Source organism: Poecilia reticulata, linkage group LG5 (genome assembly GCF_000633615.1).
Source record: "Poecilia reticulata strain Guanapo linkage group LG5, Guppy_female_1.0+MT, whole genome shotgun sequence".
NCBI lineage: Eukaryota > Metazoa > Chordata > Actinopteri > Cyprinodontiformes > Poeciliidae > Poecilia > Poecilia reticulata.
The window spans coordinates 11,762,959-11,788,034 of NC_024335.1; the positions used below are offsets into that span (position 1 = coordinate 11,762,959).

Here is a 25,076-nt window from a genome sequence, read left to right on the forward strand (position 1 = left end):
TATAAACAATCAGTATTTTGGCATAGAACTCCTCTAAGAAAACATAATTTGTATTTATGATACTGACCATCAATCGTGTCCCTCAAAAATATACACCGCTCACACATTATAACTGTAGATCTACAGTCTAAGTGCATCAATAAGGAGAAGCAGTGAAGCAGTAGTGGTCTCAGGTGTATGTTTGTTAGAGATGATACATTCCAGAGACCATCTCACTGTTAAAGAGGAACAGGAAGAGGCTCTTAGAGGTTACTGGCCGCTGATTGTCTTTGCTCTCCTGGGGATCCTGTACATCAGTTTTATAGGGTCAGTGAAAAAGCTCATAGCCAAACATTGGATCATAGAGAACCCCATGTTGTTATAGTGACTGTGTTTGCCAAACAGTGGGCTTTAATTTTTAATGTATGTGTTTGTGGGGTTTACAGTCGCAAACATTTTCACTGTGTATTAATGCTTTACTAGTTCTTGCAGTAGACCATAAAAAACAATCTTAGTCATATTTTTGCTTCAAATAATACTTTGAGATAAATGTTTTGTCCCAGTAATAACCACAAGCATACACTTTGTTGTAAAACAAGAAATTGATTTTCAAATTCATTTGCATTAAGCTGCCTTTGTAAATGAAGTAAGGTTTCTATTCTATGAATGACAGTGACTCTTTTTACACTTTTTTCTCTTAACTACTTGATACCTTTTAGACATTGTTTATTGCACACCAGTGTTATATATGAAAATACCAAGGATTTCAAGTAGATTCACTGACTTTTCATCTATGATCTGAAAACAAAATCTAGCTACAGAACAAAAGTATGGCAGGATATTGTAGATGATTTGAACCAGTGACGCTGCAGAGACTAATCTGATTTAATGATCATGGCTTTTTTTCTGCAGCACACATCGATGTGCTCCTAAGCCAGCTCTATTTCTCTGTTTGATGTGTGTGAAAGATGGCTTCACAAGGACCCTGTTTGGATGACAGTCAGGTGAAAAATATGCATAAAATGTTTTTTGTCAGACATCTAAGTGTTTGTATATCTTGCTTTTGTATATCAGTATTAAACACGGATGGAAATGATGCTTAGAGCCTTTTGGGAACATTATGAGTCATTCTTGTCACTTTGCTGATTGCCAGCAACCTGTGTAGTTTGCAATCACTTTACTACATCACGATGCACTTTTCTCTATGATGATCTTTTAGCCTGAGGAGTTTTCATTCATGAGAACAACAACAGAGGCTTTAATGTGTGTGTGTGTGTGTGTGTGTGTGTGTGTGTGTGTGTGTGTGTGTGTGTGTGTGTGTGTGCGTGTGTGTGTGCGTGTGCGTGTGTGTGTGCGTGTGTGTGTGTGTGAATGTGGGAGTGTTTACCTCTCAGGGCTTTTAGCAGCTGCACTGTCTCTGAATGAGTCACTTCCATTTTGGCCCACTCAGAGTTGTGCTCAGCTAATGCTGGGCTCATTCAGAGCCCAGAGTGTGTGCACACTTAGACTCCAGCAGCTAAATAACAGGCTTCAATAAATTCCCTCACCACTCTGCCACCACTCATTGATTACAAACAAACATGGATGCAAAGCAGCACCATGAGTATGTATTGATTCAATTCTTCAGACTATAATTTAAGAAAAAGATTTTGCTGCACTCACCAAATTATATTCACTACCACAAGTTTCCACATCTTATGTACAGTATGGGTTTTTTAAATGCATTCCTTAAGTGTATTTAATTACTATCCAGTACCAGTTGATATCATAGTAGTGTAATGCAAATATCACTTACATTTCCTAGTCCCAATCTGAAGAAAAAAAAAACAACCTTCTAAAACTTTTATCTGATCAAAATTTTTTGGGTTCTCTCTGTTCATTATAGGTTTTGGTGAAACGTCGACTGTCAGACACTGGATAACTTTTTTTCCCCCAAACAGCCAGACAGAATTTACAGAAAAACAGCATATGTTCACTTTTCAATCTCTCCCACGCCTGAAGTCTTCCCCCTGAAACAGTGTGAGGTGGGAACCAAGAACCACAAGGTGTTTCACTAATAATAAACCCTTACCTAAACTATACTTAACGTCCCAAAAAATAATTCACAAAGAGAATACTTGTAGTTAAGCATAAGAATACAGCTGTAAAAATTAAAAGTAAGCAAAATATTGACAGTAAATTAACCAAAGTTACAATAAAAGTATCCAAAATACTTTTGCTAGCCTTGCTTTTATGATCAATCAGTAATTACTTATATAAGGAGTAGAAGTGATTTAATCAAATGTATCTGAGAGTGAGACAGGGTTTTAGTAATATTTTAAAAAGAATGAAAAAGCTGTCTTTAGCAGCAGATATTATTAATTATGGCACTTAGCATGGCTAGCATTGCTAAAACCAGCTAAAATACGTGTACATCCTTACCTTATGTCCAGCAATTCTAAACTTAGCAAACTTTTCATAACCGAGAGAGAGAGAAACTTAGCTGTAGTATTCTTGTAATCTACTGAAGGATTATTTACTCTCTCTCTCTTAGCCTCAATGTCTTGAAAAGGAGATTTTTCTTTTTGAAAAGCTATTTACATTATTGTGGTTCCACCGACTTAATTTAAAACACTTCACTGATGTTGAACACAGTGAAATTTAACTCTCACGGTTACTGTATCCACATCAAACAGTATTATAGCAAAACTGATAGAAAAAATGACTCATTTTTGAATTTCTAACTGGCTTGTTAATAATCAGCTCTGATCAAGCTGGAAATTGACAGAATTTGTGCAATAGTCTTCTTCTTCTTTTTTGTAGAATTCACTCTACTTATTATTTTATTTGTTACACCAGTGATGTAACTTTGTAGCTTGATTCACTAAACATCAAACCAGAATTTATGCTTTATGGCATTATGTTTTTATGATTGGTGAGTTACCAACATTAGTGCAACATAATGACATTTGATTTGATTATTCAGATATGAGACCTAAGATCAACCTCACTGCAAAGTTCTAACACAATGTAGTCACCTTGGTATTACTGTTATTCATAGAACATCTAAATTCTCTTCTTGAATTAGGTTTAACAATGTTTTGACCAGCTCTAGTCTGTATACAACTAAATTGCTTCACCAAAGCAACAAAAAGGATCTTATAATAAAAAGAAAATCACAGCAGAAAGAAAAACAAACTGAATTTTGAGATTGCTTTTCAGGGTAGGGGAGACCTGCAGCGTTGGTCGTTGGCTGTAAATTACTTCCTGAGGTAATAGGATATAACAGTGGGGTCAAACGGTGTGAGCCCTGTAGGGAGAAACATGATTAGATGATACACAGATGGCTCATACTGGGAAGGAGATTGTCTGTCTGTGTGTATACACAGAATTTTTTGTGGGTTTTGTTATCACATAAAGTGGTTGAGGGAACCATCTTGATCAATGACTCAGCATGTGGTTATTGACTTTTTGTGCGGCCATCATTGCAATTGATGTAATTTATTTTTGCTGTTATTAAATTAAACTGTTGCCTAAATATTTTTCAGAAAGATATTTAAACATGTATTTTTAATGAATTTCTAAAGGAATAATGAAAAAAGAAAGGTTCACCTCAAACTTTCAAATTTCCACATCACAAATTCGTATTGATCTTTTGAAAGAAGCAAGTCTAGCTGATACCCTGATGCTGACTCTGTGTGTATTCCACACAATGGGCTTTATCTGACCACCCATGTGGTTATCTCCTTTATCTGCCCTTCCTGTCCATCTTAATCTCCGTCATAAACACAACTTTCCAAATCATCTCTGCGTGATGTTGAGGTTTATTTTTTAAGAATGACTGCATGTGTTCAAAGTCTCCACCTTTACACAGGAAGCTAATTATTGACGGGCTGATGTGCCCTCTAAAGGGAATGTCAAAGTTCTTTCTTTGCTTAGTGGGAGTATATAAAAGGCAGGTGAGACTGCTCGATGTGTCGGGTTTCTACGTGAGCAAAGCGTGAAGTTGTCAGTTTTCTCTGGGCGTCACTTTATCAAGGACTTTGCAGAAACAACACCCAATGGTCAGTAACTTCTCTGATCTGTGTTGATATATTTATATATTAATATAGGCAAGGGATGTTTAAATAATCGTTTAATAATTCAGGTTAAAATCAATAATTTTTTAACAGACCTTCATTTCTGCTTATGCAATTCAATGTGTCAGCTCTTCACTCTTTGATTAAATTCTGCACTTTTGTAACAGTGATAAAGAAAATTAAAAGTTTAGGTTTTAGAGGTTTTTCAGTCCGTCCTGAAATGCTTTGAGAAAGGTGGATGGTTACATCGCACAGTGGTCACCATATTTCCCCAGGACAGTTATTATTGTTGTACAGGAAACTTTTCCTTACATTGTGTGGTGGGAGACAGCAGAGGGTGACAGAATAAGTCAGAAAAAGATACAAAAAATATTTTCTGTAAACCTGAATTAGCTTATTGTGAGTAAAGTAAGCACTTTGTGTATTACCAGGTGTCATTCTTTGAAGATGCAATTGGTTTTTATAGACCTCAATAAAGGGACTTAGCAGAAAATTAATCTACAGATGCAGAATTTAAAAAGTTGGAGGCCATGTCCTTTTGTTTTGGAAAAATATTTTGAGTCAGATGGTTAAATATCATTGAGTGTTCAAACAAAAGAGTGATCCCAAACACATTTAAGTTAGATCAGAATACATAAAGCAGAAAAGCATTAGGCTTTTAGAAACGCCTTCCTTCAGCTCCTCTGAAAATATAAAGAGTCATGCTGAAAACCTGGTCAACTCCAGAAAACTAACTTTAAAAACTTCTACCTTTTGTGCCAAAAACGTATGATCAAATATCCAGTCAGAAGATCACTAGGCTTTATATTATTTTCTACTACATGTGTATTTAGGGGATACCCTATTAAGAAACTTAGAGAGAGCCAAATATACAGTATATATGGTGATTTATATATATGCTTCAGCCTGTACATAAACTTATGAGATTTGTGGGTTTATAGAAAATCTACACTAAATTCAAAAACACTTTCCCAGTTCTTGATTTTTTAAATGTAATTTTTATTTATTATAAGATCAGTTCATTCTGGAAAACGAATGACTCAAATAAATCATTCAAAGTCTCAAATTAATTTGACATTTCAGCTCATGATCATAGTATGTAAACTTCAGACCAGAGCTATACTTGTCACAGATTTCAGTACCTTCTAAAAAATAGTAATATAACTATATTTTGGGTACAATAAAGAGCTTCAGTGGGGAAAAAAACTTTGTTTGGGAAAACTTGTGTAGTATTTGATTAATCAATTGTTTTATTGTAAACATTTGTTGCTAGAATATGTCTACTTTATGAAGGATGTTTGCTTGCCCTCGGTGAATTGTGAACTAGTCTACTTACGCAACCACATGTACATTCATCATTAAGTGAAGACCTCATCGGTAATGAGGCTTTAAGCCATGACTTCACAGAAAACCCTGAAAGCTGATTGGACTGCATATAAAAGCCCATGCACCAAGTTGTTGTTGTGTGTAATTGAAGCAGGTCTTGCTATCAATTTTAGTATCTTTATGCGAGATGATGAGATCATTTAACACATTGATAAAATGATAAGTGAGCTTTGCCCACTGATTTGTAGAAATAAAACTTACCAAACAATTATTACATAATTTTCCGTTGTGTCAAACATTCCAATTAAACACACAAGCAATTTTTTTCTGAATTATTTGGCTCAAGAGCAGATGTACAGAAACAACAACAGCTTGTTGCAGCTGCAGACGTGGAAAATATCTACTGATGAGGCATAAATGCTTGACTGGGAACCAGAATTTTCTGGAACTCATAGACACAAAGATTAAACACAAAGATTAAATTTTTAATATATAATTTGGGTCTTATGTTTTTGTTTTTGCTGATCGACTAGACATTGAATGTGTCTTTTCAGGGCTGTAGAAGGAGAAAACATGATCATGTGTGTCAATTATTGATGACATGAATTAAAGAGGACGAGAAGTTCAGTTGGAAGGTTGTCTTGTTATGACAAGCTGTTTTTCAGTGTGTTTGAATTGTAATATAATGTGAAAGTCTTTCAATTTTGTCTATCGTAACTACCATTCATACAGTCCTACACATTTGCATGCCAACAAATAGCGTGGCAGACTCACTATGTGTTTGTCACGCTCGCTATGTGTTTGCATAAAACAGCAGAACTGTTTAGTCAGATGAAATGACTCAGATACACATCTGTCCTGGTTTTCACCAACATTGAAATTGTCTTAGATCTACTTTATTGGGTCAGTTCATTTGTTTCTGTGACTTGTCTTTGACATTAGACTGCATCAAACCTTAAAGAGTTTTAGCCCATGAGTCCGGTTTGCTATCACCTCTATCTGTTTACACAGCACTGCAAATTATTGATGAATGTGGCTCTAAATATAGGCCTTAAATACGATGAGGGCAGCAGCACAAAGTTTGTCCGAAGGGGAAAGGAAAAGCTCGATTGGAATAATACAGCCAAGAAGTGTGTGTTCAGGGGAGGGTGGTTGTGTGTGTGGGGGTGTGTGTGTGTGTGTGTGTGTGTGTGTGTGTGTGTGTGTGTGTGTGTGTGTGTGTGTGTGTGTGTGTGTGTGTGTGTGTGTGTGTGTGTGTGTGTGTGTGTGTGTGTGTGCGTTCTTTCTGTGTGTTTGTCTGTCGTGTGTGTGTGTGTGTGTGTGTGTGTGTGTGTGTGTGTGTGTGTGTGTGTGTGTGTGTGAGAGAGAGAGGGAGAATGTTTTAAGGGGTATAAATCACCGATTGATCTCTGGCCAATTAACAGGCAGGTCAAACAGAATATAAAGCAAGAGGTATATTGCTTTGCATGTTGCTTGCATTTCTATTGAGGCCCTGAGGGGTGAGTTGGTAGGACTGTAAAACATAAAATTTAACTTCTATGATGTCTCCGAGTCATGGGTGTTCAGCAGGGGAAATTTAAAAAAGGGACCGTGGCACTTTAATTTATAGAGGTTGAGCGAAATGTTGTAAAAACATTTTTAAAAAATCGTAGATTTTGAGTCTCAGTCTGGCCTGGTAGGTGGAGTTTATATGTTGTGAACTTGTTGTCGTTATAGCTTCACTTTTGCTTTAAACATGTATTTTATTTTTGTCTCCAGAGCTGGTAACTGCATTTGTGTCCTGAATTCCATCTCAATCTGTGTCTCAGTTTGGTATAAGTAAACAGGAGAGGGGGTGAACAGGTTTGGTTGCAGTGTGAAAGCGAACCGCACCAGCTGAAAATCTAACAAATGTTGCAATTTTGGTCCCCAATCAAACCGAGTCTGCAGGAATATTAGATGCGAAATGATCCCAACTAGTGGCCAAAATAAGTCAAGAAATGCAAACATACATGTGCGCGTTTTTCTTTTTTTTTTTACACTATACCTCTTTCCTAGGACAAAGTGCAGAAAAAAGGGCTGTGCAGAGGTTTTGTGTAGGTGGAGAACAACAGAGGAAGTCTTTGAATGCAGTAGAAAATCAAGCGGCCTGTCTATCTTCCGCTCCACCTGTCCTCCCCACTGAACTGGACAGTCAGCAGAGACTGAAGGCCGTCTTTGCTCCTCTTGTCAGGCTGTGATTCATGTCAGCCTGGTTGGCAGAACAATCAGCCAACAGAGGCACAGCGCTCCTTAAAAGCTGCCAAAGCTGCGGATCAGTCTCGTTGAGCATAGTATGTTTTTGCTCTAAATGGCAACAGAAGTTAATTATTTATCATTTTATAGCTTTTATGTCAACATCGCTGACATGCTCACTGGTCACGAGGAAATTCCAAAGAGCTTAGGTATTGCATGTATTTATTCTGAAATTGTGATAATATTGCTTGGGTTTGATAATTGCTGCATTTTATTGATAGTGTTAACCCAGTTCTCTTTATCAATAACAATCATGTTATCTTTGGTGTTCCACAGTTTGTCTCAAGATGTTCAAATTGTCAGATGCTTCCTGTGAAATATTTTACTACCAAATTCTAAGATATCGTAAACAGAGATTGTAAGTTTCTGTTTTTGTGTTTCGGTTTTAGAATTAATTGGCAAATGGTAAAATGGCTTAAATCATGTTATGAAATATAAACTTAAAACTACAGTTTAACTTTTTATTCTTTGGAGGAGTTTTTAAAATGGCACAGAACAGAAAAAATGCTCTAAGGTTTTTAAATCAGTTATGCTCCTATATCTCCTGTGATGTAAATCAGTTCAGACACAGTCACCTTTCATTTTGCTACATATTTTTTAAAAGTTTTGGCAGAAGATAGTTGATTTTCTTTTATTCTTCTCTGGATTATGATGTGTGCCGCTTTTAAAGATGGATTACCTGCTTTAGGTTTGGTGAAAAATCATGTTAAATGTTAATTATTCCTATAAAAGTGAAGCTGCAACGCTGCGTGTTCACTCTGTTGATTGAGTGCCTCGTGCGCCCACACCAAACCTTCTGCGGTGCCACCACATAGCAGCCGCACACCTACCCCACCCCCCTCTTATCTTTGCCCCTGCTCTGGTCCCAGCCATTAAAACACAAGGATTACTGCTCAGTTGGTGGGAACACAGACACATGTAAACTTTACACAGAACTCCAGGCTGAAAGACGAGAAGACACAGACCTATTTCCCCCGCTCTGGATGCACCACTGAGACGACTGGCAGCACCGAGCAAAGATCAGCCGACAGGAGGGGTGGCAGTGAAGAGCAGGACTGCCTGCTAGAGGAGCCCACGTGCTTCTTTTCCCCCTCTCTCGCTGCACCCTAAGCTGCTGTTCATGGAGGACTGGAGGTAGGCTTTTGTTGCTGTTGTGGGGGGCTGTGTGCCCCTGTTCTCGGGGCGTCTTTGCTGCTTTTGTGCTGGGGTTTTCCTCACTTAGACGCGTCGATGCAGCTGGCTTGCAGTGATGGGGGTCATCTGAGCGCTTGCATTACATGGATGCTCTTGCTTGTTTGTGAATGCCATGGATGCTGAGCAGTAACTGCTGTCTACTTTTAGAAGAAAAGGAATGAGTAAGTGGAAGTGGTGTGATGGTAGCCAAATGTTAAAGGATGCTGCTTGGATTTGAGTTTTTGAATGTTTTGTTTTTTTCAACATGTTTGGGGTTTCTCACTAAATTCTGTATTATATTGTTAAATTCAGTTTATTGCCTTTGTGTTTGGAGAAGCAAGTCAGTGATTGTTTTCATATTCTGCAATCTGCCTTTAAAATAAGCCAAGGCTGAACAAAAGCCCCCCGCTCAGCATGTAGCTAATGGCTCAACCAAGCATAATAAACACCCACTTCTTAAGCTCACTCTCTGCAGAGCTTCGCTGCAGAAAAAAAACATTTATTCTTTCCTTGAAACTGTTGGTTTAGAAGGGAAATCTCTCCCAATTTAAGAAGATTTTATGTTGTTCTTGGGAAACAACTTCCTTGTTTCAACTCTGCGTTTCATTGTGAACTGTGTTGTTCCATCCTCTGGTCCATGGTTGACCCAAATACTCGCACAGCTCTCTCCCCTCCCCCTGACCTCAGATCAAAACAAATCACCGCTGCTTCCTTTTCTATTGTTTCACATATGCCTCTTCTGTATCAAACCGGTTTTTACAGTAACAGTTTTTAATTTCAGATATTTTTAATTCTACCTTTTTATTATCAGACACAAACAGGAGTTGGAATCCACCAGTTTTCTAAAAAGCTGCTGAGAGGAGATTTCCTTGGACAAAGAAACCTAAAGAATAAATGTGTGGCTGCCACTTAAAGTCACAATGTCTGAGAAACAACAGCAAGAAACTGCTTCACTTTATTTTAGGGGATGTTTATTTTGAGCTGGACACGTTAGACAATGCTAATTGATCTGTTTGTTATAAAGTATTAAAATATTCACAACTAAGACCTAATTTTTTAATCATGTGAAATTAAGTGTTGCTTTTATTTCCATGCTTCATGCTGTTTATTGGTATTTCTGTTCTGTTGAGTATGCATACTAAACTAATACTAAAGGTTGGCTATCTGTGAACCAATCAACATGTAAAGAATTAAGCAGAATGTGCCAAAATTATTTGATAATCACAAAATGAAAGCTATTTTTCATAATATGGGCCTGAAAGTATTAATAATATAAATATACTGCCTCATTTTTTTAATCCCTGATTATCATTCATATATTTGGGGAGGAAGAAGCCCTCATAGCTTAGATGCCTAATGTCTGTCTCACTACACTGTCAAAATGTTGAAAGTAAAAGTTTATTCAGATTTATTAAGAGTGAACATAGTGTCCTAATAAGTAGATTGGTTTTCTTTTAAAGATTCCTCCTACTTCTTAGCTGTTTCACTTCTTAGTAACTCATGCTGTAACAGACATATTTACAGCATTGATCCTCTTATTTAGCTCTCAGCAAGAAAGTAAATAAGCTCATTTCTCAAAATGCCAAACTTTATATTTATCACGCAACATCTGCAATGTATCTCCGGACATGGTGGTCCTTCCTCGACATGTTAAAAGCCTGCAGCAGAAACGGCATCGATCAGCACGATTTCCAAAGAAATGCTTTTCCTGTCACATTATCTGTTTGTTGGTGTTTAGTATTCAGCAGAGGCTCCATGTAACCTGCCGTCTGCGCAGATGTAATGAAAGCAGCTTGTCTCCGTGTTGTTCTGTTTCATATTTTCCATCCAGTTCATTTGCATTTTCACTTTGCATTTTATTCTGATCTGTCTTATGCAGGTCATTATTTGTCTGTGTAGCATAATTATGATTTGCACCTTGTGCCTCAAATGCTTACTTTCATGTCTGAGATCTACAGTTTGTCATCTTACGTTACATAATGACTGGGATTCAAAAAATGTAGACAGCGTGTTGCATTTATTTTTGATGGTTTCATCTGCTACAGCTAAGTGGTCATCAGCTTCTAGCTCAGTTCTTCCATCTTTTTTGTGAAATTGACAAACATGTATTCACTACTACAGGTGCAATATTCATAATATGATAACTGTTTCGTTTGAAAAAACAACACAGTTAACTCCCTTTCATATCATAACACAAGTATCATTTTTTTCTATAATCTTTTAGTTCAGGTTTAGGTTTTGGCATAATGTGTGAAATAACGTGCTTATCAGCCATATAATCACTGTGACCATCATTGACTTCCTTTGCATTGATTCTTTGTAAATCTATATCACCTCAACATTACTAAACACCAACAAACAGATGATGTGACAGGATTTCACTTTGTATGTAGAGAAATTTGATGGTTAACATGTTAAATTATTATTCAAAAGTTTTAAAGAAACTCGTTTTTCCTTTCCATCTCACTCATCCAGGGTTAGGGCTCACATTTCTCTCATCTTCCCCAACAGTGCATGAGGAATACCACTCTGCTGCAGTCCCCTACATCCTGAAGCCACCCCGCCAAATCTGGGACCATGTCTGGAGGCTACGACGAGTACGCCAGCCAGGAGGAGGCCACGGACAGTTTCTGGGAGGTGAGGAAAAATAGGGCAGCAGCGTTTGACAGATTAAACCTGAGCTCAGCGTGACACTGCATTGTGATGAACTGCCAGCAGACCAACCTCCTCTGGGTTGGTGAGAAGAAATATGATGCGTTGTCTCGTTTATCCGCGTTGTGTAGATTCACAACTGTACATAAATCAGGCGTGTGCTCAACAGTAAACATAGCATCAGATTTATCATGAGTGTTGTGGCACGGATCTAAGAATTGCTCACACTTACTGAGCTGGTACAGCCACACTGATTGTCAACAAAGTGACAAACTATCGCATCCTGAGGCCATTATTTAAGAAGGAAATGAGTGAGCAACTAAATACATTCATTCAACTGCAACATCAGGAGGTTTTCATCCTGTGTCACTATCTTTGGCCTTCGCCACACTTGTTTTATTTTTCCCTTTATAGCTTCATTATTATTGCACCTCTGTACTTTTGAAGTGATAGTTTTCAGGTATTTTCTCCCTGTTTATAACTACTTCAATGTACTCCTTTGCCTCTGTGCTGACTTTTATCTACTTCTAAGGATTAAGGTCCTTGTAGTTGTCTGCAGTTGTAGATGCTTCACACTGTCAGTCTCTCATAGCTCAGAAAAGTTTCAGACAGGTTTCCTTTTCTTAGAAGAAAGATTTTATATACGCTGTAAAGTCTTTCAGGCAGATTACAAAACATCAAAAGCTGATGCAAAGCAGAGAGTTAATAAAACTGTGAATTAATGATGCAAGGAGGAAGTATAAGGGCTAAATGCACAATGTCATCTAGCAGTGAACAAAGAAAAGAAAAAAAAGATGAAAGAAATAAACTATCATAATTCTGAACAATAAAAATAGAGAACAGATGGAAGTGGAAAAAACAGATTCATTTAAGGATCCCTTCATATGGAATAAGGATTCTTAATAAAGAATTTTACAACAGTGGGTGTGGGTGGTCTTTACAAGGTATTGGACCCTTATTAGTCCTGCAAAATTAGCTGGCAAGTCATCAAGTAAAGTTCTGTAACTCTATTTGGACCACAGCTGCTATTCTGACTTCAGCCAAATTGATCTCAACAAGCTATTCACACCAATACAGCAGATACGTCACCAAACACAGGTTTGCTGCAAGTCAGAATCGAACATGTAAGAGACTAGTGCACACATGTCCAAATTGCACATACATTTAGATGTGCTGGTTGCTCGAAGAATGAATGAAACTTTGAGTTTTTCATGCTGCAGTTTTAATGCAAAATATATCTACATGTCCAGGAAAAAAGTCCTGGACATGTTTGACCAGTCAATTTTGTGCAGACTTTCAGGGGGGTCCTTTTCTAGTGAGGAGGGGATATATGTAACTGCAATAAAAAAGAATTAAGAGAACCAGAATATACATTTCCAACTAAAATAGTTGAAAATGTATATTTCCAACTATTTTATTCCAACTATTTTAGTTAGTAAAATACTAACTAAAATAGTTGGAAATGTATATTCATGACACAAAAAGGAGATTTGGAACATTTGAGTTGAAATTACAGTCAGTTTATCACAGCAGGGACTGTTTAATAGGTGAGACTGACTGTTCCTGCATAGCCCCATCTGGAATAACACGACAGATCATAGCACAAGTATTAATTGTTCTATAACCCTTTACTTCAGCAATTATGTAAAACTAAGTTACAAACAGTAGAAATGTTGTCTAGAAAGCAATTTTTAAAGGTAACTTTCTGAATAAAGAATAAACTGATTCTAATATCACGGAACGTATTGTTAAATAAAAATGTTACTATGTTGCGCCATTGGTGTCATGGTAATTTTGGTTTCTCTCACAACATTACATCAGCAACAATGTTTCTTCAACACAAAGAGTCCCATGTTATCTGAGCTACAAGTTCCCTGAAACACATCCATTATTCATGAGAGCTGGTGACTGATCACAGTGTGCAAAGCTGGAATAGATTTTCCTCTCCTCCAAGAACACAGCCTGCCAAGTTCCTTTACTCTCAGAGTAAACTCTACATTGAATAAAGATTCACAGCAGATGCTTTATTTCACATTTTTAGATTTAAAATGAAATCTCATCTTAGACTGAATTTTCTCCTCGGGTTATTTTGGTCTGTGCCTTCAGAAATCAGCAGGTGCGGGGAATATGTCTCCCTCCAGCACTCAGTCACTTCATCACAGTTTCTGCATCACAGCAAAGACGCTGCAGTAGCGCCTGGTGATTGCTGACTCTGCTGGCTGCTGCTGAGGCAAAGGTCTGGTGTGGAATACTATTATACGGCCTCAGCTGCTTCCTTTTAGTCCACACTTACTGTTTGTTGAAAGTCATTTACAGGGTCACTTGCAAGCAAACACTGCGTTTAAATGTTTTCCACTTTTCTCGGTCATAAAGGTGGAAAATAATGGCTGTAAATGGAGGCTTCAACCTCTCTTCTTTATCGAAGCAGCTTTGTGACTCTGGGGAGAACTATCAGCTCTCTGGGAGGTGGCTGCTCCTGTAGCTGTGGAGGGTTGTAAATTATATGACATTTAACCACCCCTTTCTTTTGATTGCGTAACTACTCACAGAGCAGCAGCAGCAGTGTCTTCCCTGCTGCTCCTCCTGCTGATTCAGTTCATCTCCCACAGGCTGCGAGGAGAAAAGAAGTGACATCTCACACAGTGAACTTTGGAAGAGTGAAATTACAATGCCTCTTAAGCAACCATCCAAAATCTGTAATTTACAAAACCAGGAACAATTTGTGTTATGAACATTTGTATGTAATTTACAAACACATAAAAAAAAGATAATAACATACGAATGAGACTTGCTTCACAATTTCTATATAGGCAGAAAATATTTTCTGAGGTTACAAAATTTCTGATACTCGATATTATAACCAAGCTAAAAAGTAACAATTTAAACGCCTTTAGTTGGATGCAGTTTGGAATTTGTGCAACTGGATGTCATTCACTTTTACGCACTGGGCCTTTAAAGTGATAATTTAGTTGTTTTTTTCAAGCAGCGTTTCTGTTACAAAGTCCAGAGATGCAGTTAGACAAATTCAGTTATATTAATTTCAAATTATTCCAATACAGTCCAATGAAAAGACTCATATTTACATTCCACACAGTCAAATTTGAACCTAAATATAATACAGTAAAATACTGAATTCTTTTAGCAACATTTTATTTTGAAGACAGCAGACAACTTGTGGAGCTTCAGTAAACATATTGCACTGGTGCTTCGTTTTGTATTTAAGGTTGGGAACTACAAGCGCACAGTGAAGCGCATCGATGATGGTAATCGACTCTGCAATGACCTAATGAACTGCATCCAGGAGCGTGCCAAAATCGAGAAAGGCTACGCACAGCAGCTCACTGATTGGTCCAAGAGATGGAGGCAGCTGGTTGATAAAGGTATAATAGCAATGACAATTGTTTTTCTATTAAGCTATTAGTTTGGGGTTTTTTTTGCCAAATAAATTTAGAACAGACATATTTGTACTAGAGTATATTTTAAAAAATATGACTTCAGGTCTTAATTCCTCCACCAGGTCCTCAGTATGGCTCGGTGGAGCAAGCCTGGATGGCAATGATGTCAGAGGCGGAAAAGGTGAGCGACCTCCACACAGAAATGAAGAACCACCTAATGAGTGAAGACTTTGAGAAGGTGAAGAACTGGCAGAAAGACTCGTACCACAAACAGATGATGGGAGGATTCAAGGAGACCAAAGAGGCAGACGAAGGCTTTAAGAAGGCCCAGAAACCCTGGGCCAAGAAGCTGAAAGAGGTGAGAGTGAAACTGATGACATTTTCTACTGTATTCTAGTCTTGAATCAGTCATGTTTAGAAAGGTTTTAAAATCCTATTTTTCAGGATGAACAAAATTTGTCTTAGAACTTCATGATAATGCTGTACTGTTCTAACCAGAGTCTGCCTTTGAAGACATTTTTACTGAGTGAAACTGACTAAATGTTGGACTTTTTCAACAACAGCACTTTACAGCGTCAGTGTGACAGATTTACTGCATAATTTATAAAGCTACTCAATTAATAAATCGCTTAATCATCTTAGTGTTTAAGTATTTGAGCTGATTATTAAATATTTCCTGATTAAACTCAGTCATTTATCAGTAATGGCAGTAATCTGCTTTTACATTTTTCCATATACCATATGTCAAGCATAAACCAAGGTCATTATTTGCTGCATGTCATTTATCTGGTTTCACGTTGGAAAACCATGTTTATGATATGCGATAATCCACTTAAATAGCACTTCTTACTTCTTAACGCAGATTCTCTGCTCAGGTTGTTTATGTTATCTTGTGTTGTCAGGTCGAGGTTGCTAAGAAGTCATACCACATGGCCTGCAAAGAGGAGAAGCTAGCCACCACCAGAGAGGCCAACACTAAGGGAGACGGCACGACGCAGGCAGAGCAGAAAAAGCTGCAGGACAAACTGGAAAAGTGCAAACAAGACTCACAGAAGGTGAGCTCATCAGCTGCAACGCCTATGGGCTCATCATTATGTAAATATTATGTCCTATAAAAACCGTAGACGCAAATGAGCTGCCATTCCATTTCAAAGTACCAGGGTTTGAGTCAGTGTGGTTTGGTTAATGAGTGACTGAATGCCACTCCTGCTCTTCTCTGAATCTTGTCTTTCCTTGAAGTGGACTCTGATCACTTTTTATTACTTGAATCATCAAACATCTGATTCATTTGCTGTCTCAGAAAAAAAAAAAAACTAAAACTCTTTAGATTAATGTGGTTTATGTGTGATTGGAGAGACAGAAGAAGAAGATGTCAGTAAAACACCAGTCATCCCAATCATTTTAGTAAAGACTTTACTAAAACTATTAAAAAAAAGAAAGAGTTCTAGATAGCAGTCATTTTAATCATACAGTTTTCTTTTTTCTTTTTTGGTCTGATGTAGACGAAGGAAAAGTATGAAAAGGCTCTGGATGAGCTGGATAAGTGCACCCCTCAGTACATTGAGAACATGGAGCAGGTGTTTAACCAGTGGCAGCAGTTTGAAGAGAAGAGGCTGAGCTTCCTGAGGGAGGTGCTGCTGGATGTCAAACGTCACCTCAACCTGACAGAGAACCAAAGGTGAGTCAGCGTGAGACAGAAAGAGAAAGACAACATCCAGACTCTGTGCTCACACCAAATCCTCGTTTTCTGTTCACAGTTATGTCACAATATACAGAGATCTTGAGCGGGTGATTACTGCAGCCAGCCCTGAAGAAGATCTGAAGTGGTTTGGTAGTATCCACGGCCCTGGCATGCACATGAACTGGCCAAAGTTTGAGGTGCCGTTGCTTATTTTTTCCTGTTCTCGAACATGTTTTTTTTATTATTATTTTTATGCTTTTTGGGTTTAATGTGAAGTACTTTGTGATTTTAACCAGAGCTCAGTGCTGTTTAAATGTAACTTTAATGTCTATGCGTAGTTACAACCATACTAAAATGACTTGCATAAACCATTAAAAGGAAGAAGTACACATCGGAAATGAAAAACTTATGCACAAAATTCATGTGAATTTTATATTTTATTTTACTTTACTGCAGTGTAGTTTTGCTTAGTGTGTTTATTTATGTGCACTTGATAAATACAGATCGACAACTAAAAAGTAATAAATTTTTCACCTTCATTCATTCAGTTTTTCTACTGCTCTGTTCACTGACTTTTTTTGCAGGAGTACAATCCAGATCTTATCCACACCATCTCTAAGAGAGAAAAGTCAAAGAAGTTTAACGATGAAGTCATGCTGACTAATATCAAGACACCAGGAAGCAACGTTCAAGCAGAAGACAGGGGAAGGTCTGATCTGATCTTTATCCTTTTTAGCTCATCCAGTTGATTTCACTCATCTCTTCCAGGCACCAGTTATGGTTCTCGTCTATAATAGTCAGCATTTTCCTTCATTATTACACAGTCATTCATTACCCAGCATAACAACACAATCGAAAACAATACACATATAGTGTCAACAATACCAGGACTCATCCAGGTGTTTGCCCTTCCTTTTAGCGTGAGCAGCTACGAGAAGAACCAGGCGTACTCGTCCAATGAGTGGTCAGATGATGAAGGGAAGGGCCTGAACTCGGGCAGCGACACCAACGGAGGGTCAAACCCTTTTTATGAAGAATCGGGCGAAGGCGTCAGAGTCAAAGCGCTGTACGACTATGAAGGCCAAGAGCAAGACGAGCTTAGCTTCAAAACAGGTGAGTGCTTTGAACAGGAAGTACAGTGTATCTGCATTTTCGTCTGTCAGCTTGAATGCACGTTTTTCTTCACAGCATCTGCAGGCCATATTTGCAATTTGGTCCAAATTTTTATTTCCTTTAGCATCCTATGGATAATTAATTATTGCGGTTTTTACGCTGTAGTTTTATGGGGTGTTTTGTTTTATTGTTTTCTTTTACAAATGCCCAATTCTAACTTAACATACACATAAACTGTGGTTAAACATTTTATTCAGAAAAGCAGATATTAAAGAGCTAGAAAATACACAGTAAATACACAGAGCTGAAAAAGTATTCATGCCCCTTTAACCTTGTTGTTGTTTTCACTCTAAAAGCACAAATCTCAAGTTAGTTTGTTTTGTTCACTTTGGGATATTAAAAATCATTCCAAGCTTTGAACCTCAAACAGCCTGTTTTTTTCATCATTTGACGAAGGAAATGGAAAGAGTTTGGACCATATTATCTGCCTAAGCTAACTAAATAACATTATTAATCACAGAAGCAGCCAAAACTCTCATGACAAACTCTAGAGGAGCTCCACTGCTCACGTGTGAGAATTGATCAATAAGCACAAAATCAATCTTCTTCCATCTTGACAAGTTGTGGGAAAGAAGAAGATATCATATGACAGGACCCAGAACTTTGGGTGAAAGTGAATACAGTCTTGTGAAATGTTCCAGAAGACTGTGTGAAGTCAAAAAGGGAGTCATTCAAAGTGTCTCCTGCTGACTTTATGCAATTTATTCAATATATTTAAAAATGTGGGATATTTTTCTTCTCTGTATAAACGCATTGAAGATCAGAGGATAATTCTTTTTTCTTTTTTTTTACTGTATTTTAATTTGAAGTTATTTTACTGCAGTAAAAGGTGAATTTATTTTAAGGATTTTTAACACATCTTTATGGGTGCCAGTAACTGTGGAGGAGGCTGATTTTAACCATCTGTTTGAAATAAATTGAGGTGAGATGTCATGGCAGCTTAGGTTTTGTAGCACAATTACTTTTCCAGTCACATCTCTTATGAACTGTCAGGTCTTCTCTAAAGACAGTTCCCTTTTTAGCACCATTTGTCATGCTGCGGGGACTCTACACTCATCGTTCTCATCCCTTTGCATCCTGATCACCCCATTTGTTCCTTTCTAACCTCCTCATTTAAAACTCTAACTCTTGTCATCACACTCTTTCAATCCAATTGTAGTTCACTTTTTTAACAGAGCACAACTTCACAACTTTTCAGAGCACCAAAAAAAACCCCTAAAATTAAACCATTAGTAATTCATATCAACTCACAAACTGTCCAGTTGACTACCAATGTTAATCAAGCCAATCCATCATTCTCCTTTGTTGCTTTCACCCTTCATTGTTTACCTCATCTCCCCCTTCTATCCATTCTTCTCTATTTTTGCTGTCCTTTTTTTTCCAGGTACCATCTAGGGGATGTCCTAAGTTGACCAGGTCATTTGGCCCATCCTGAGTCTCCTAGACAGCAATTACAAGACTCCCCAGATGAGCCTCAACCTTCAAACTCATCCATTATATCACCCTCTCTTCCATAAATCACTGACATAACTGCTTATTTCCACTTTATTTCTTATTATTGTGGCTGATGCCACCCAATGGCTCTAACAAAATATTAGCAATGTTAGAAATTTTACCAAAACCATTTAAAATGCAATAAATGCAATCTTTATGGTTTTTAAAATTTCTTGAATTTTAGAATAATAAAAGCATTTTAAACTCTTGTTTTGTAATGTGACATGTAGTTAAATCCAGATTTATCTACTTGATGCATTTTCATTGATAGGTTTGGTTCGATGCATGCACGCTATGACTAGGTTGTTTCCATGTTTCACTGTATTGGACTGTAAAGCTGAGACCTCAACATAATTATAATTGCAACAAGAAAAAATATTAAAAAAAAAATTTTTAAATAGAAAAGCACAGAAATCCAAAAATACACTGAGGTAGATAGTTTAGACTCTCAGGGTGGGTAGCTTCATATTTATTCACCAGGATAAAAGTCAAAGAAATGTAATCAGCAATGATAGTAGGAGGAAACACTGTGAATGTGGAGCAGTTGGTACCTTGTGTTGACATTTCTGGGCTGCAAAAAGATTCTTTGACTGTAGTGAACGGTGGCTAAATTTGATGCTGTGATCCAACAAACCTAGTTCTGTGCCAGTCTTGGGTTTATCCCTGTTTGTCTGCATCATCTCAAAGTTTAATTGTGTGATCCAGATCCTGCAGCCATGTTTCATTAAAAATAATATTCACCGCTGTCCCGATGTATCCTTCATGTTTTAAATTCACCAAACAGTTTATGTAAAAAATGTCTGCTGCTGTCTGTCAGTCCCTGAAAGCTATAAGTTACAGTGGATAACTTGAAAGAAACCCATGTAAGAGTAGTCCAACTCTTAGAGTAAGAAGGCCAGAAATACATTTCTAGAGTGATATTTACGCATCCAGACAGCAGTTACAACACAGAAACAAGCTGGAAGTCAGAGAAACCAGTTTGAGCCTGAACCACACATACTTTTATCAATAAGAGGATCGAATTATCTCAACTCAGACTCCAGAACAAAATGTGACAAAGACATGCAGTCTTACCATATTTTCCATGGCGGAACTATCCATTTTCTGCAGGGAGTGTTAATAAGCATATCCAGACAGGATGCAAACATACACAACAGCATATGTTTATGATCTGCAGTCTTGAGGGGAAAAGTGCAATAATTCAATACATTAAAAAATATGTGATAACATATGTGGTTACTTTATATGTAGTAATGTGACATCGTACTACTGCTAAATCAGTATTTCAGGCTTTATATAATGATTTCATTGTAGCCATTGGAAAAAAAAAATTTTTCTCAGAATTTTTTTTTTCTTAGAATCAGAATTGTTTCAATTATTTATGCAGCATCAGGTAAATCTAGTCTTAAAACTCAGATCTTCCAAACCAATTTGTCACTCCTTTAATGTGGATAAAGTGGAGATTTACAAATCCTGCAACTAAGAAGAAGCCGTTATGTGATTATTTTTTTATAACAGCAACATAATTTACATACACCTGATGTTTCTTTTATATTTTTGGATTTTGACATAAATTGACAAAAAATCACCATACCGAGAAAAAAGTCAGAATTTTTTATTTTCAGTGGCCATAACCCTCTTCCATATTTTAGATGTAGTTCTTTTTCTTAACAATTTTTTTGACAAGATATTTATTTGTTACATTATGTCCCTTTTGCGCATCAATAACGTCTGCAGAGCTCAATATTACTTTAAATGTCATCAACAAATTTGGAGAAGTCGAAATAACTTTCACACAAATATCCACATGAAAGGAAAATACGCCAGGCAAACATAAAACTCGAAAGATGCTACAAATCTTCCCGATTTGGAAAATTGGTGGCAACTTCCTTTCATGTCCTTGTGGTCAGCTGCAAAAAACAAGAAGGAGGCGTTTCATTAAATCCCCCTCCCACTTTCTGTCCCTTTTTATCAATCAAGGTGATTTGCTGATGAAGCTGGAAGACGAGGACGATCAGGGCTGGTGTAAAGGTCGCCTGGATAACGGCCAGCTCGGTCTTTACCCTGCCAATTATGTGGAGCCGATCTAAACGTCCCCAGCCGAGGACGCTCAAAATCCGGACTGAACTGTCCACTCACGCCCGCACATTGCCAGAGACTTCAAAGCAAACCTTTCTTTTCCCGAAAAGGAGCAGCAAGCTGTCGTCATCGTAAAGAGGATTGCTCAAACTCACATCACCTCCAGTTCCAACAACTGAAGCGACACGTTGTTGTCTCTGAGTTTGCTGTCAGCCGTGATGCTCTTCTCTCATGAGAAATCGAATAAGGCGCCGGGGTATCAAGAATGAGCTGTGCATTTATGTATTTTAATCTCTTTTTTTTACCATCTGGATGCTTGTACAGTTTGTTTCTTTATAAAATACACTGTTTTCTTCCTTAGTATTTACACTACGTTTAGCATTTTTGGAAGTGTATGTGCGTTTCATCTTGTAAAGTTCAATTGGAGAATTTAAACCACTTTCAAAACTGCATGGCCTGCAAAATGTTAGGTTTGCTTAAAATTGGCTTTCAGGCTCACACAAATGTAACAAAATGCCTCCCAGCGAGCAGAGGGCCAGGAACAAGACAAACATACCACAACTGTCTAAACACTTCATTTTTTTAGTTTGTCGCAGAATCATGTGTGAAGTCCTGCATACAAACTGAAGGCACCAGTGTTAAGCTTGTGATTTAATCAGTCAAAAGTGGAACTGACCTTTGACCCTTGAAATAAAGTAAGCGGACTTTTTCGATGTCAAATAACTGTTACTATTGCTGGATAAGTAGGCTTGGTTATTTTGAATAATCACGCTTACAAACAAAACACATAAAACAGTTAAACTTAATCGTGGATCAACTGCTTTTAATTATAGTTCTGTTGAAAAGTTCTTATGCACTCACCATGGGCATGAACAAGGATGTGATGCACAAGTTTGAATTTATTCCAACATTGGGGCAAAATTATACATATAAGCTCAAGTATGTACATACACTACCAGTAACATTTGGTTAAATATCCCATAAAAAGTTGGTCTTTACAGATATCAACAAGCTTGTGGCGTAATCTGACTGGATGTTTGACTATTCTTATTATTAAAGTTTGCTTAAAACTGTTTGGTTTTTTGTTGTAGACCCAGCTTTTAATTATAGTTCATAGAATTTTAGTGGGGTTGAAATGACAACCTGCCAGCCTGCTTCATTTATCCTGTTTGAATTCCCAATTTGGTCTATAAATTTTGACCATCTTTCAGAGTCAAATAATAATATTGACATGGAATAAAATTTGGATCTGACCAAAGATTAAGGGATTAAGATTAACCTTAAATGCAGGAATTTTTGGAATAGTAAAAGTCATGCTTTCAACTTCCATCCAATTTGTTCACCTTCCTTCCTCAGATCAGTATCGGTGTGTGTGTGTGTGTGTGTGCGTGTGGGTGTGTGCGTGGGTGTGTGTGTGTGTTGGAGCTTGTATTTGTAATTCTGACCTGTGCATTAGGATAATTGAAAATGAATTCAACAAAATTTGTGCACCAAGTTCTTGTTTTTTATTCAGTGAATTACTTATGACATCATGCCCATTGTGAGAAAATGCAAACCTTCCATCAGCTCGGGATAAGTTACTACCTGGAGTGTATAAAAGAACAAAACCCACCGTGTAACCTCATTGAGAAGGTGCTCTACCAAGAACACTGATTCAGCAGAATTGTGCTGCTCGTTTCACAGCTTGTTGCTGCATTTCTCTATTAAAGATAACAGAAACTCACAGTTAATCTCAACAGAGATTTTCTCGTTTGAAATGGAGTTCTCTATCAAAAGCATTTTTTTTAATGCAACGCTCCACTTTTCCCATTCACTGCGACAATGTGCCTAACTTCTCTATCACCTTTTATTTACTCTCTTCTCTTTCTGTGTTGATAATGCAGCCTCCGTGATCACAAGCTGCCTTGTAAACATCAACTCGTAGATATTTTATATGGAGATTAGCCACATTTACTAACCAGTTTTATAATTTATTTGTTCCTGTAATCAGTGTGGATTGTTTATTTTGAGCGAACGTCGGTGACTCGCAGCTCTTACCCCCTGTGATTTTGTGCATGCTGATGCGCCCACACGCTGTTTACTGAACTGATCCGGCGCATGGTTTTGATTAGTTTCCATCTACTTATTGGCTGAGGCTCAAGTTAATTAAAGCCCCATGTTGTGCTAATGTTTGTTTCTTTCTTATATTTTATCTTCAGTCAGGAAATTCAGCATATGTAGCAGTGCTGTATAAGAGGCTGGTTTCATTGCTGCACATGTCGGTGCAGATTCCTGTTTGGTCTGGGTGGCAGGCTGCTGTTTCTCACGCAGACAGGAAAAGCTGCAGAGTTAGAAGCAGAAAGAGGATCCGTCTGAAATATTGATGAGACACCAGACTTATCTGCTTTGAGAGCAAAAATTATTTTTTCACACAAACCCCCCGAAAGTGACACATCTGTTGTGTTAATGCCTCTGTATGCTTCTTTTTCGTACCTGCCTCTGTATGGTGTTAGCGCTCGATTCAGAGAGGTGAAAGGCCTCTCCAGAGACTCTCTGCCACCAGTGACAGAGAGCTTACCTCTTCTGAATCTGACTCCAGCTCATCTAGATCAGTTTACATCGACATAAGGTCTCACTGAAGAACATGTAGATGGAAAAGCTTCCACATCTCAACTGTCATACCTGTGTCTTTGTCTGTATTTGAAACAGGATGGGATTGTTTACGTCAACTGTGAAGCTCCTGGAAGCCAGTAGATGACAACTTTTTCTCTTGTGCTTTATTCTGCATCTTCAAAGGAAACTTTTAGACAACTAGAGGGCTTTCTCTGTACTTTTAGCATAGTGCTGTAATTTCCAAACTGTAGTGCCTGTTCTGCATAAATAATAAAAAAAATATTTCATCTGAAGTTTGAGACACACACTGAAGTCTTTAAATACAGTTGAGACTAATTTAAGTACAGACCTAGTCCTAAGACACCAATGGGTCACCAGTTAATGTAACAGAAATGTTTTTATAAAGTGGAAGAAGTCAAAATACCGCTTCAAACTTTTAAATTTTTCTCTTTGAACATACAGTATTAACTTTATAAATGTGTCAGACTTAGTTATCCCCCTGAACCAAACCATTTTAAACAGTAAAGAACATGTCAATGTGATTGAAAAGTGAAAAGAAAAGCCATCCACATGAAGGTATCTGTTACAGTGGCAGCCCTGCTGAATAATGAAGGACTTAAATACTGTTACTGCTCTATCTATCTATCTATCTATCTATCTATCTATCTATCTATCTATCTATCTATCTATCTATCTATCTATCTATCTATCTATCTATCTATCTATCTNATCTATCTATCTATCTATCTATCTATCTATCTATCTATCTATCTATCTATCTATCTATCTATCTATCTATCTATCTATCTATCTATCTATCTATCATCTAGTTGTTGAGTTTTATCAGGAAACTTATTAACAGTTAGAAGAGAATATTTTCTGAATATTCCAGACATTTAATGTATGAATTTAAACTGAGAAAATTTGCCTTTCCTGGATTAAAATCTTTTAATCATGATTTACAAAACATTTTCAATTCAGTACAAGTCAATACCTATTGTTGCCACTAGATGTCACAAGATATCTTACAAACAATTTTATCATTTCTTTTTAGGAAAAATATTTGTGTAGTTTAAGTAACTACATCTCCAAACTAATTACAGTTTAGATATTCCCTCTTATAATATATTAATATGTTTGATACGACTATATTCACAAACTTTCAGAGCTAACAGTTTAACTTTTCGTCCTTGTTTACAA

At 37.3% G+C, this 25,076-nt stretch overlaps 1 protein-coding gene across 5 annotated transcripts in view; it reads left to right on the forward strand.

Annotated features, from left to right (window-relative positions):
- The window catches only part of pacsin1b (protein kinase C and casein kinase substrate in neurons 1b), a 27,554-nt gene extending 3,385 nt beyond the window's left edge, over positions 1 to 24,169 (forward strand). The window contains exons 1-10 of one of the 5 annotated variants that reach the window (XM_008409030.2): positions 3,940 to 4,022; positions 11,322 to 11,447; positions 14,686 to 14,842; positions 14,980 to 15,215; positions 15,760 to 15,912; positions 16,360 to 16,535; positions 16,615 to 16,735; positions 17,123 to 17,247; positions 17,458 to 17,651; positions 21,186 to 24,169. In XM_008409030.2, the coding sequence (XP_008407252.1) occupies positions 11,388 to 11,447; positions 14,686 to 14,842; positions 14,980 to 15,215; positions 15,760 to 15,912; positions 16,360 to 16,535; positions 16,615 to 16,735; positions 17,123 to 17,247; positions 17,458 to 17,651; positions 21,186 to 21,295 (1,332 nt within the window). In that variant the 5' untranslated portion in view covers positions 3,940 to 4,022; positions 11,322 to 11,387 and the 3' untranslated portion in view covers positions 21,296 to 24,169. Of the gene's footprint in view, positions 1 to 3,939; positions 4,023 to 8,539; positions 8,772 to 8,812; positions 8,993 to 11,321; positions 11,448 to 14,685; positions 14,843 to 14,979; positions 15,216 to 15,759; positions 15,913 to 16,359; positions 16,536 to 16,614; positions 16,736 to 17,122; positions 17,248 to 17,457; positions 17,652 to 19,095; positions 19,952 to 21,185 lie in introns of those variants that run through there. The other 4 variants (XM_008409027.2, XM_008409029.2, XM_008409026.2 and 1 more) reach the window with 4 other exon arrangements.
- Positions 24,170 to 25,076: the final 907 nt, after the last annotated feature.